The sequence below is a fragment of the Pyxicephalus adspersus genome, chromosome 2, assembly GCF_032062135.1.
Source record: "Pyxicephalus adspersus chromosome 2, UCB_Pads_2.0, whole genome shotgun sequence".
Taxonomy (NCBI): Eukaryota; Metazoa; Chordata; class Amphibia; order Anura; family Pyxicephalidae; genus Pyxicephalus; species Pyxicephalus adspersus.
In genome coordinates, this window is record NC_092859.1 from 678,794 (window position 1) to 691,279 (window position 12,486).

Below are 12,486 nucleotides of genomic sequence, written 5' to 3' on the forward strand. Positions count from 1 at the left end.
AGCTGGATGGACCTCCTAACCATAGATATCTGGATGGACCTCCTCACCATAGATATCTGGATGGACCTCCTAACCATAGATATCTGGATGGACCTCCTAACCATAGATATCTGGATGGACCTACTCACCATAGCTAGCTGAATGGACTCTCACCATAGATAGCTCCCACCAGATACTGCTGACAGCTGAAGCCCACTTACTGTAAACCCCCACACTGCCCCAGTCTCTGATTGACACATCCGTGTTATATTGGTGCCTTGGGAGGTTTGGTATGAAGATGCCATGTAGAGGCTGATAGGTTTATCATTAATAACTACAGCTATAAAAACCCTCCCACAATGGAGCTTGAACCATAAGGACCTTACTTTTTATTTTGCCATTTGCCCCCTTTCTGTTTAGACACATCAACTAGAACTGCAGAAGATCCCATTTCAGTCTTTGCCCAGAGCCCTGATCTTTCTAAAGCCAGCTTGTTGCGAGCTGGCTAGGTAGGTGTTAGGGGTTAGGGTTCATTTACATTGTTTGCAAAGAAACGAATACAGCACTTCCGGCATGCTAAAGCAGCCCCCAAGCCATATGGTTACATTAATGGCCAACCTAACCAAAAAGCACCTAAGTTGGGTTCATTTTACCACACCTTAGGAACCAAGCTCATTGGTTATAAGACTTACCCTAAGACCCAAGGCAGCCATGTGTAGTGTGCAGGATAGTTAAGACATAATATATAATAATACAGGGTACATAGTATATACTATGGATACGTAATGCATTGCTCTTCATTAGTTGCGTCTTTGCCTTGCTTGTCTTTCCACATTTTTCTTCTTGCTGAGGATGATATTGTCCTGCAAGAGAACAACGCGAACATAAAACAGTCCATTGGTGTTTTGGGGGGGGGGGGGGGGGGTATTTTACATATAGGGCACAAAGAGAGCAATACTACATGGGTAATATTATACAGGGCCCAATGAGGGCAATACTATGGGGGTAATATACAGGACACAATGGGGCATTGTTATGGGGGTAATATTATACAGGACACAATGGGACAATGCTATGGGGGTAATATTATACAGGGCACAATGGGAGAAAACTATGGGGGTAATATCATACAGAGTACAATAGGGACATGTTATGGGGGTAATATTATACAGGGCACAATGTGAGCAATGCTATGGGGGTAATATTATACAGGACACAATGTGAGCAATGCTATGGGGGTAATATTATACAGGGCACAATGGGGCAATGCTATGGGGGTAATATTATACAGGGCACAATGTGAGCAATGCTATGGGGGTAATATTATACAGGACACAAGGGGAGCAATACTATGGGGGTAATATCATACAGGGTACAATGGGGCAATGCTATGGGGGTAATATTATACAGGACACAATGGAGCAATGCTATGGGGGTAATATTATACAGGACACAATGGGGCAATGCTANGCAATGCTATGGGGGTAATATTATACAGGACACAATGGGGCAATGCTATGGGGGTAATATTATACAGGACACAATGGGACAATGCTATGGGGGTAATATTATACAGGACACAAGGGGAGCAATACTATGGGGGTAATATCATACAGGGTACAATGGGGGCAATGCTTTGGGGTAACATAATATATGGCACAATTGTAAATGTTGCAAATGTTTTCCTACAAGAATTGAGAGACCACTAGTGGTACAGCAGTGTAACAACTGAAGGAAAATGGACAGATTATTTTGTCACAGCTACAAATCAAAAGTAATTTGTTAATCTAATAAAATCCACATTTGTAGATGAGATATAAGATTAGATATTACTGGAATCATTTCTTAGCTTCATATGGATACATTTATTCTACACCAGCTCTACAGCGCCACCCCAAGGCCAACAGGTATATGAACCCCATACATAACAATCCACATGTGCCTATATATCAAGTATTGTGACAACAATGTAATCGGAGCTTTAGATTTTTTCATTCTAAATAATGAGCTGACCTGAGGGTACCAGATACCCCAACATGATACCAGTTCACTCACCAGGTACATGGCAGCACCCAAGAGAATGGCTTTCATTGTCACCTCCAGGTCCATTGGAAATGAGATGACATAATTACCACTCTCCATCCGAATCACCCCGACCACATGCTGCTCATCCCGGGACTTCACCTGAGAAAGAGACACAAAGGTCACCCCCAATAGGAAGGGGCAGATAGGTGACATTCAATAACCCCAAACCGCCCTACAGAAGCCATTGTGTTACCTCGAAGGTATTGTTTCCGAAGATGCTGGTCTGTAAACTCGGCCCCAGAATGAGCAGAACAACCTCTTGGTTGGCGTTCATAACTGACAGGTGGGTCACCAAGTTGTTCCAATGAAGTTTCACGTATCCAATTGAATGTGCGGGGGGACACTGCACCTCCACCTGGGGGAACAGGAAAGGGTCTTCACCAAACTGTGACCACAAGGCTGGAAGAGCACAACTGTACACATTGTCTTTGTTTTTTGGGTTGGCCCTTTTACCATTGATAACCCAATTCCAGGGGTTGGTACTGTTTGCTCAATGGCTCTCACTGTCCATAGCATTGGTGGAGCCCCAGATATTCCAACCAACACCTTCACCACCTCCACCTATAATGGCGGAACCAATCACAGCCCTATCCTTATTCATATAACAAGCACTTCATGTAAGATATATACCCTGCGGGGTGGGTGGGTATCTGGGATCTTAGGGACCATTGCAGAAATAGTATTCTGTAAGGCCCCAGCGGCAGCAATAATCTCCTTCTGAAAATATTACTCACCTGGCGCTCCCTCGTATCAACATTTTCGGAGTCACTGCCCCAGGCAAACAGCTATTAAAGTCAAAATTCCTGTCCCGCCTACTGATCTAAGATTCCAGGAAATCAGTATATAGCAGCTGAGCCACTGGCTTTTTCTAGGGGTGAGGAATTTTTTTTATGTATTGTAAAGAATTTTTTTACACGTTTAACCTTCTTTATGATCTCTGTTCTGGTTGAGAATTGCTTTGCATATTGTCCTGATGTAATCTTGGATTCAGCCACATGGTGGTGCTGTGGTCCCACATTTCTGCTTGCACAGTGCATTGGATTTATTAAACATTTTGCTCCATGAAATCCATCAACCTACCCCAGTGCTGCTGATCTATTACAGCCATAACCCTCCCCTGTGTCACATCATTGTACTGACATTCATGGCTGCCATTAGGGGTGGGGGGTCAATGGGTACTGTACCTAGCCCTGATTAGGAGAGCTTGACTTTTGCAATGCACAAACTTTTGGGGGCCTAGAAATTTTACCTAGTATGGGGCCCAGAAATTAGTAGTGGTGGTCCTGCCTGACCAATGTGTGGCCCCTTACAGACCCCACCAGGGGGACATTTATAATTTTTTTATATAAATATACATTTTTCTCTCTCACCTGTCTGGTGCAGGTACATCCACAACTCTCGAAAAGCTGAATGACATCTGAGCCACCATTGTCCCTGATCTTCACATCATACAGAGGGCCACAGCACTCCACCCTCTGCTCCACCTGGAAGAGCCGCTGACCGACTTCATTCAGCACATCAAACGAGCGCCCCCAGCCCTGGGATACGGTGACTGTGGGGGAGAAGACATGGAGGGGATCACAGGATGAATGGTGGCCATTGATGATATTCCTGGTCACTGTGATTGTGGGGATATATATCGCTAACAGGGGCTGTTGGGGGGTACACACCATATACCAGACCTGATGCTGGGCTCTCCTATGTGTGACACGCTACCCCCAGCTTGGCCATGTCCTCCCAAAGCCCCCTCACACCTGGGGTGAGGTCCTGGGTAGGCTAGTATCTGGATAAGACACTGGGCAGGTAATGATAGGTGCCAGGTGGGCACAGGGTGAATGCAGAGGACCACAAAGTCCCAGAAAGATTTTCACTCCAGCCGTGTCATTACATCTGTGCTACCAGCAAATCCTTCCCCCAAAATCCTGAGAAGTCAGTGGCAGTCCTGATTAAAACATGGAGCCCCGAAATATCTCAATTTTGAGAAGGGGAACCAAAATCAATTGTGCGTGTAATAGCCAATATAAATGAATGGTTGGTTTGAAGGTTGCTGGTGCAGGTGACAAGCGGGGGCAGTGATATAAGACAATCTTTCTTTTTACCCCTGAGGAACCTATAAAATAATCTTCAGGACCTCTGCTAAAACTAATAAATTGGGGGTCATTGGGGAAAAAAGCCACTTAATGTAATGGACAGTGAAAAGATTCACTCTTCAGTGGTGGCTGGAATATAACCACCATGAAGAAATAAAAGCATCATTAAAATCATGGAGTTTGCTCCACCAAGTGGTGTTGGTTCCAGAACTTTGCAGGCATTATCAATGGGGAGGGGGGATCCATCACAGTGCGAGGGACCCCAAGCAACCCCTGGCTGAGAATGGCTACATATATATAAAGAAGCAGATAGTGAGAACCCTCTGCATGAGCAGCAGGATGTGCGGGATCCTCGGGGGTGTGGTTAGGATGTTCACCTATCACCAGAGCCCCTGTGGGAGGTATGATATCCTCTGCATGATATTCAGGTTGTGTCCCCAGGCTCATTATTTTAATACAATGCCATTAAAAAATGATGACTACAGTAGAAGAGGCAGGAAAGTGGCAGGAAAGAAAAGGCAGAACAGGAAGTGCCCATGCAGAGCTGTAAATGGGTAAAAATCAAAAGGAAATGTAAAACAGACAAATGACAGAACAGGAAGTGGAAGGAAGACATAAGGACAAGTCAGGACTATGAATAGGAGAATTGAATGGAGTGCAAACCAAGTGCTATAGGAGCACAGAACACTAGGTGGAGCTATATTTTGTCAGTACAGTGCCAGCACTGACAACAGTTTTTATTGGATGCCTGCTGCCATTGAAGGCTTTACGCCCTTATATAGTCATCGGTAGACCGATTCAGCCAAACTGAGGGGGTAAGTACGACCAACCAGCAAACAGTTGAAGGGGACTTTTGTGATTTGTCACTTGTATGAGTGACATCATCATATCTATAACCCCATATAACTCCACGCTGAATACAGAGAGGCCGGATGGACATGTATGTAGATGTATGGAGGACTCGCAATCATACGATGACATTCTGTTGGACATAATCAGGGAATTTTCTTACACTTTTCCCGCACAGTTAACTGGTTAATCTGAAACAAAAAATTCCAGTATTAGCTAATGGTCTCTTCCAATCATAATATTTATCAATGTCACATGGGTGGGCGGGGCTGACAAATATGGGGTATGGCGACAAACACATACACAGGACAAGGACAACATCAGGAAATGGACGTGTATGAGGATGATGGATCCAACCCAAAGGCCGTAATATGTGCCGTCACCAATAGGCTAGCTTCATCATGCTCCTCCCCTTTCATTGGCTGAGAGGAACGGATATTGGACATTGTGACCATTGGATGTCTATAATCTGAAATGGCTCAGTGATTGGACCGGACAGAACATCGGTACAATGGCCATCAATGTGGTCATTGGTTTGTGTTTCTGATTTGCACATCTACCCTAATAAGCAGGATCCAAGGATTTATATGTTCGGTCATACCCTAGAGGTCTATCGGTCTCTGACTTTTGTCTGACTTGCCATCTTTGGATCATTCTTGGAATTGTTGCTTTACCAAATCTTCGACCTATTACCTCCACATGGTGAGTCCTTACCCCACTTGCCTGACTTCGCTTGTCTAGGCCTGATGACTCCATGGTTGGCTGCAGCCCCCCATAACACGCTAGGTCCACCAAACTTTGTGACAATCTAATTGAAAATGTATTGATTGGCAACCTAATGAGGGAAGTTTCCTTTCTGTGCCTTTTCCACTAATTATATTTGTACTGTTTAAAATCAAGATGTAAAACGCTATCAGTTCACATAAGGGAAAATAGTTTGATGATGGAAAATAATTGGGCGCCCCCTTCTGGTCTATAGCGGGACTTCAATACAGGGACTCTCTACTAGTGTTGGTGCTCGAATTCAGGTTGTCCTTATATTGGCTGTTGGAATTTGGATAGACCACACCCGAAAGAAACGGAATTTGACTTTGCGAATTCATGTGTAAGATTATGTGTAAAAAAAAAAAAAGAGGCTTTCATGTTACAGCCCCAGCGGAACTGTGTTATTCTCTATCCAAGAACACATACTACATTTCGGCTGTCAGCTCTGCTCCCCTAATTGCTCTTCCAGTTCTACACAGTCACGAATAGTAATCTGAGATTCCCCCCCAAAAGACTTTGATGGTGTTCGGATTCGGCGTTCAATCGCCCAAAAATATATCTGGCTATTCAATCGAATAGCCATCGAATCTAACACTGAGATATTTAACCAACACTACTCTCCATCTCTTTATTGGGTATCTTCTCCATAGGCCATCCTACATGTGGGAATTGGGTGGACCAATGGCGAGGGGTGGAGATATATCCGTCCCAAAGTGGAAAATTCTTGTAAACATTTTAGCATTTGTTGGTTTGCCAATTTTTATATTCAATGTTGACAAGTTGTCATTATTACACTTCCACATTCTATAGGTTTTTTGAGTTCCTGATAACCATAGACTGAGTTGTCTGTCAGTACCACCCACCGCCATCTTGTCTGCTTATTGACAGTTGGCCGTATCTCCAACACAAGCAAAGTGTGGTATGGGGGGGTCATGGTTGGGATGTTTTTTTCCAGTGATATGATGGACAATGAATCTTCTGCCATCACTTGAGACCACTTTACCAGGATGGGGACACTTATTTTCAAAAAAGTTCTGTTGAGTCCAATGAGATCTGAAAGTTTCAGTCACATGACCACCATACCAGACTTTGGTCTTCTATCAGAGTGGTCACCCTACGGTCATCAGCCTATGGTCAGAATGGGGGCATCTTCCAAACCATGAGAGCTCAGCGGGAGTGTTAGTGCAGGTAACAGACAGACTGACAGGTAGATAAGACAGAGGGTAGACAGGTGGTTAGGGGACACAAGATGGTGGACAGATAATGATTGCTATCAGTATGGGTTGATCAGTGCTCTGGTACTTACCTGGAGTAGGAGCTCTAAACCCGAGCTTTTGCCAACAATCTCTGGACTGGGCGCAGTTGGTGGGTAACAATCAGGAGGGGCATATGGGGCAATGACATTGTAATTGGGGGGGTCATCCTGGGGGGACTTAGACGGAGAAAACTCAAGACCTGCAATAAGAGAGACACGGTCACTCCTGATTCATGTCACCAGGTAATGTATGCAATGTGAGGTCCTTGGGGGTGGAGTTAATAGGATGATGTCATCAGAGTCTGTACATCATGTGATGTAATTGTAATAGTGAGAAGTAAAAAAAATAGCTTGCATGATGTTTTCCCATAAATCAAAATTAAAATATAGTCAGAAAAACACATTTTTACTATGTTCATTTTTACCAGCCCCTCTGGCACCCCTGCAGGAATTGTGGAGGGCAGGCTGTGACTCTGACACCGGTTGCCTCAATTCATTTTCTATGACACATTATGTGATAACTGCTGTGGATTTTGTCCAATGGTCACTGGTAACGGGATAACAGCTAATATCAATAACTTAAGCCCCTTCACCCACCCCAAGGACCTGCCCTCGTCATGACCCCCGTGGGGACAATAAATCTGGCAATTGACTTCTCATCCAGCTCCGAGGAGCTGATTGGCTGCTTAAAAAAATATCAGTTATCTCTTACAGAGCACTGCCATTGTTCTTCATCTTCTGAAGATAAAATATAAACGATATATAATATATAATATAAAATATATATATTCTGCTTAGAGTTCCACTTTAATTCAGAGTGCTGAAAATGATGCCCCTGAACTTTACACATTTTACTTTTCTGGGAATAACGGACATTTTATCTCATATCCTGACAGGAAATGATACACAGAGTGGAAAACATTTATCAGAGTCCCAAACATAAGATGTCTGAAATATTCAACATCAATATAATGCTACAATGCTCAGAGGAGCCACAAGGGGGCTCCACATTCACATACTGCCCATAGGGAGAGAGATGGGGGTCCTGAACAGAGGTCAGCAGAGCAGAAAATAATTCAGATTAAATCATTCAGATTCAGAAATTCCATATCAGAGTTCAGGGTTTTAAGGTGTAAAATATTTATTTGGGGTGGGAAATCTCAGATTTAGGAATCCAGGATAGAATGGGGACAATCTATTTTTATGATTTGTTTGATAAAAAAGGGGTAAAAATGTCTGGTGTATAATTGTAACCAAACTCTGCAGCCACACATTTCCCAAATTGTATTATATGGCATCATGGGTGGCACACATTAATGATGTCCTTGGGGGCGGTACATTTATTCAGGGGAGGACACAAGAGCTGACACTCGGGGTGACGTTCATTACCTGTGGATGACATGGCTGGTCAAACAACAGGCGCTCTGTATGAAAGAAAAGAAATTATTATTCCTCAAATATCTGACACCTAGCACAGGACAACTACCATGTATAGGGGGTGAGCTAGGGGAGTAGCGGGGGTAAAGTGGGAGGAGTCATGTCACATAGTAGGAGGGTTATATAGAATAAAGGGAGGGGTTATATGATGTGGTGGGAGGGGTAATGGGGAATCATGAGAAGGCAGTATGATGAAGTGGGAGAAGTTCTATGGCATAATGGAAGGGCTTTTGTATTGCAATGGGGGGCATTGATTGGAATAATAGGAGGGGTTATGGGGAATAATGGGAGGGGTTATATGATGTAGTGGGAAGGGTGATTGGGGAATAATGGGAGGGGTTATATGGTGTAGTGGGAAGGGTGATTGGGGAATAATGGGGGGGTTATATGATGTAGAGGGAAGGGTGATTGGGGAATAATGGGAGGGGCTATGGGGAATAATGGGGGGGTTATATGATGTAGAGGGAAGGGTGATTGGGGAATAATGGGAGGGGCTATGGGGAATAATGGGAGGGATCACGGGGAATAATGGGAAGGGTTATGAGGAATAATGGGTGGGGTTATATGGTGTAGTGGGAAGGGTGTTCGGGGAATAATGGGAGGGGTTATGAGAAATAATGGGTGGGGTTATGGGAAATAATTGGAGGGGTTATGGGGAATAATGGGGGGGTTATATGATGTAGAGGGAAGGGTGATTGGGGAATAATGAGAGGGGCTATGGGGAATATTGGGAGGGAACACGGGGAATAATGGGAAGGGTTATGAGGAATAATGGGTGGGGTTATATGGTGTAGTGGGTAGGGTGATTGGGGAATAATTGGAGGGGTTATGGGGAATAATGGGTGGGGTTATATGGTGTATTGGGAAGGGTGATTGGGGAATAATTGGAGGGGTTATGGGAAATAATGGGAGGGATTATATGGTTTAGTGGCAGAAGTTTTATAGAATAATAGGAGAGATTTTATGGAATAATGAAAGGGGTTATATTGTGTAATGAGATGAGATCCATTGGAGAGTTATATAACAGGGTTTGTATGATATAGTGGGAGGGCTTATAGAGAATAATGGGAGGAGTCATATAGAATAATGGAAGTTATATGATGTGGTGGGAGGGGTAATGGGGAATCATGGGAGGGCTGTAGGATGAAGTGGGAGAAATTCTATTGTGTAGTGGGAGGAGTTATATGGAATAATGCACTGGGAGGGGTTCTAGGGAACAATGGGAGGGATTTATATGGTGTAGTGGGAGGAGTTATAAATAATAATAAGATGGGTTATGGGGTGTATTGGGAGGGGTTACATGGTGTGTCTGGAGGAGTTCTATGGAATAATGGGAGGTGTTATGTAGTGTATGTCATATGTAATACTGGGAGGGGTTAATATCATTTAGTGGAAGGAGTTATAAAAGGCCTTATCAATAATTAGAAGGAAATTATACAGAACAATTAACGGATGTCACATAAGATCAGCAGAAAGAATCATATGGAGTAAAAGGAGAAAGTATATGGAATAGTGAGGGGCGTCAGGTAAATTAGTAGGAGGGGTTATATGGAATAGTGGGAGGAGTTATTTTCAGTAATGTGTTATAATAGGGGAATTTTTTAAGACAGAACAACAAAAGCAAAATCATCAGAAAGAGTTAAATGAATTTTTTGTCAAAAAATTTATGAAAATGTGGGAGAGGTTACTAGTGGGAGGGGTCCTATGAGATGGTGGGAGGGTCATATCTAATGATGGGAGGGGTTATGTAAAGTGATAGGAGGGGTTGTTAGTCTATGATAGGGTATATATATGTTATCAGTGTCATACTTATCTATTCACTAGCTCCGCCCACACACGCAGTAATCCTGACCTGCTCCGGGTTTAGTTGGAAGGGTTTGTTAAGGCCGCCCCAATTTTTTAGGGTAAATGAACTCTGGCTTGGTGATGTGCGTGTTATGGTCAGTTCTGCTTTGCTCCGCTGTTCTTGTTTAAAGGTATGAGGCTGACTAGGAGCTGGGAGACAGCCAGGGAAGATCCATGCAAGTAGTGATATTGAGGCCTATATGTTACCTGCAGTCTGCAGCCTTCAGGTGTCCAGGGAACAGCCGCACTCCCTATCACACAGCTTGTTGTGGTGCAGGGAAGGAGGTGGGCGGAGGCATGGAAGAAATGGAGAAACTCCACCTAAAATAACTTCTTCCAGGCCAGAATATTTGGGCTGTGAGGTCACACGAGGGCAGTCTGTGGCCCGGGGATCTGACCTGTGTAGGGACACGCTCAGCTCTGAATATTATTATCTTTTATTTATAAATCTGATGATATTCTCAGCCAGGAACAGCGCCCAGAGCAGCCACAAGGGGGTTAACTCTGCTCTGGAGGGCTGCCATGGGAGGAGGACCGGAAATCTTGGTCAGGGGCCAATTCTGTAACCATGGAGTCAAAATAGAGAGAGAGCAGTACAATCTGCAGAATGGAGACCAGACGAGGACAACGAATTAGGGAACAAAAGAGGGGAAAAGGAGGGGAAAAGAGGAGAGAACGGACGAGGAACAGACAAGGGAACAAACCAATGGGGACAAAAAATGAGGGGAATGGACAAGGGCACAAATGAGGGGAAAGGAGGAGGGAACGGACGGGGGAACAGACAAGAGAATGAACGAATGGGGACAAAAAATGAGGGGAACGGACAAGGTAATGGATGAAGGGAACAAACGAATGGGGACAGCAAATGAGGGGAACGGACAAGGGGAAAGGACAAGGGGAAAGGACAAGGGAACGGATGAAGGGAACAAACGAGGGGAACGGACAAGGGAACGAACGAATGGGGACAACAAATGAGGGGAACAAACAAAGGGAACGGACAAGAGGAAAGGATGAAGGGAACAAACGAGGGGAACGGACGAGGGAATGGACAAGGGAACGAATGAATGGGGACAGCAAATTAGGGGAACGAAAGAGGGGAAAGGACAAGGGAATGGATGAAGGGAACAAATGAGGGGAACAGACGAGGGAACAGACAAGGGAAGGAACGAATGGGGACAACAAATGAGGGGATTGAAAGAGGGGAAAGGACAAGGGAATGGATGAAGGGAACAAACGAGGGGAAAGGAGAAGGGAACGGACGGGGGAACAGACAAGAGAATGAACGAATGGGGACAAAAAATGAGGGGAACGGACATGGGAACAAATCAATGGGGACAACAAATAAGGGGAACAAACAAGGGGAACGGACAAGAGGAGAGGATGAAGGGAACAAACGAGGGGAAAGGACAAGGGAATGGATGAAGGGAACGAACAAGGGGAACAGACGAGGGAACAGACAAGGGAAGGAACAAATGGGGACAACAAATGAGGGGATTGAAAGAGGGGAAAGGACAAGGGAATGGATGAAGGGAACAAACGAGGGGAAAGGAGGAGGGAACGGATGGGGGGAGCAAATGAGGGAACGGACGGGGGAACAGACAAGAGAATGAACGAATGGGGACAAAAAATGAGGGGAATGGACATGGGAACAAATCAATGGGGACAACAAATAGGGGGAACAAACAAGGGGAACGGACAAGGGGAAAGGATGAAGGGAACAAATGAGGGGAACGGACGAGGGAGCAAACGAATGGGGACAACAAATGAGGGGAACAAACAAAGGGAACGGACAAGAGGAGAGGATGAAGGGAACAAACGAGGGGAAATGGACGAGGGAATGGAAGGGGAAGGAATAAGGGGAATGGACAAAAGGAGGAGGGAATGCGGGAACAGACAAATGAACAAATGTGGACAACAAATGAGGGGAACGAACGAGGGGGAAGGAGAAGGGAATGAACGAAGGAAACGAACGAGGGGAACGGACGAGGAAACTGACAAGGGGAAAGGAGGAGGGAACGGACGAGGGGAACAAACGAGGACAAAGGACAAAGGGACGAACTAGGGGAATAGACGAGGGAAGGAATGAGGGGAAGGAACAAGGGGAACGAACGGGAGAAGGAATGAGGGGAAGGAACTAGGGAATGAAGGAGGGAAGGAATGAGGGGAAGGAATAAGAGGGAA

The 12,486-nt window shown here is 44.8% G+C and overlaps 1 protein-coding gene across 2 annotated transcripts; it reads right to left on the bottom strand.

Annotated features, from left to right (window-relative positions):
- Window positions 1–6: 6 nt before the first annotated feature.
- LOC140322642 (phospholipid scramblase 3-like) lies at window positions 7–10,961 on the bottom strand. Of its 2 annotated transcripts, none has more exons than XM_072399196.1 (8): window positions 10,513–10,961; window positions 8,413–8,447; window positions 7,075–7,223; window positions 5,167–5,194; window positions 3,435–3,616; window positions 2,258–2,419; window positions 2,035–2,163; window positions 7–842 (listed from the first exon to the last, which is right to left on the bottom strand). In XM_072399196.1, exons 2-8 carry the CDS (start codon window positions 8,423–8,425, stop codon window positions 780–782), a joined length of 726 nt encoding a protein of 241 aa, XP_072255297.1. In that variant the 5' UTR covers window positions 8,426–8,447; window positions 10,513–10,961; the 3' UTR covers window positions 7–779. The 2 variants fall into 2 exon arrangements, with proteins under 2 accessions (XP_072255297.1, XP_072255298.1); XM_072399197.1 differs by lacking the exon at window positions 10,513–10,961 and adding an exon at window positions 10,270–10,498.
- Between the last annotated feature and the right edge of the window lie 1,525 nt (window positions 10,962–12,486).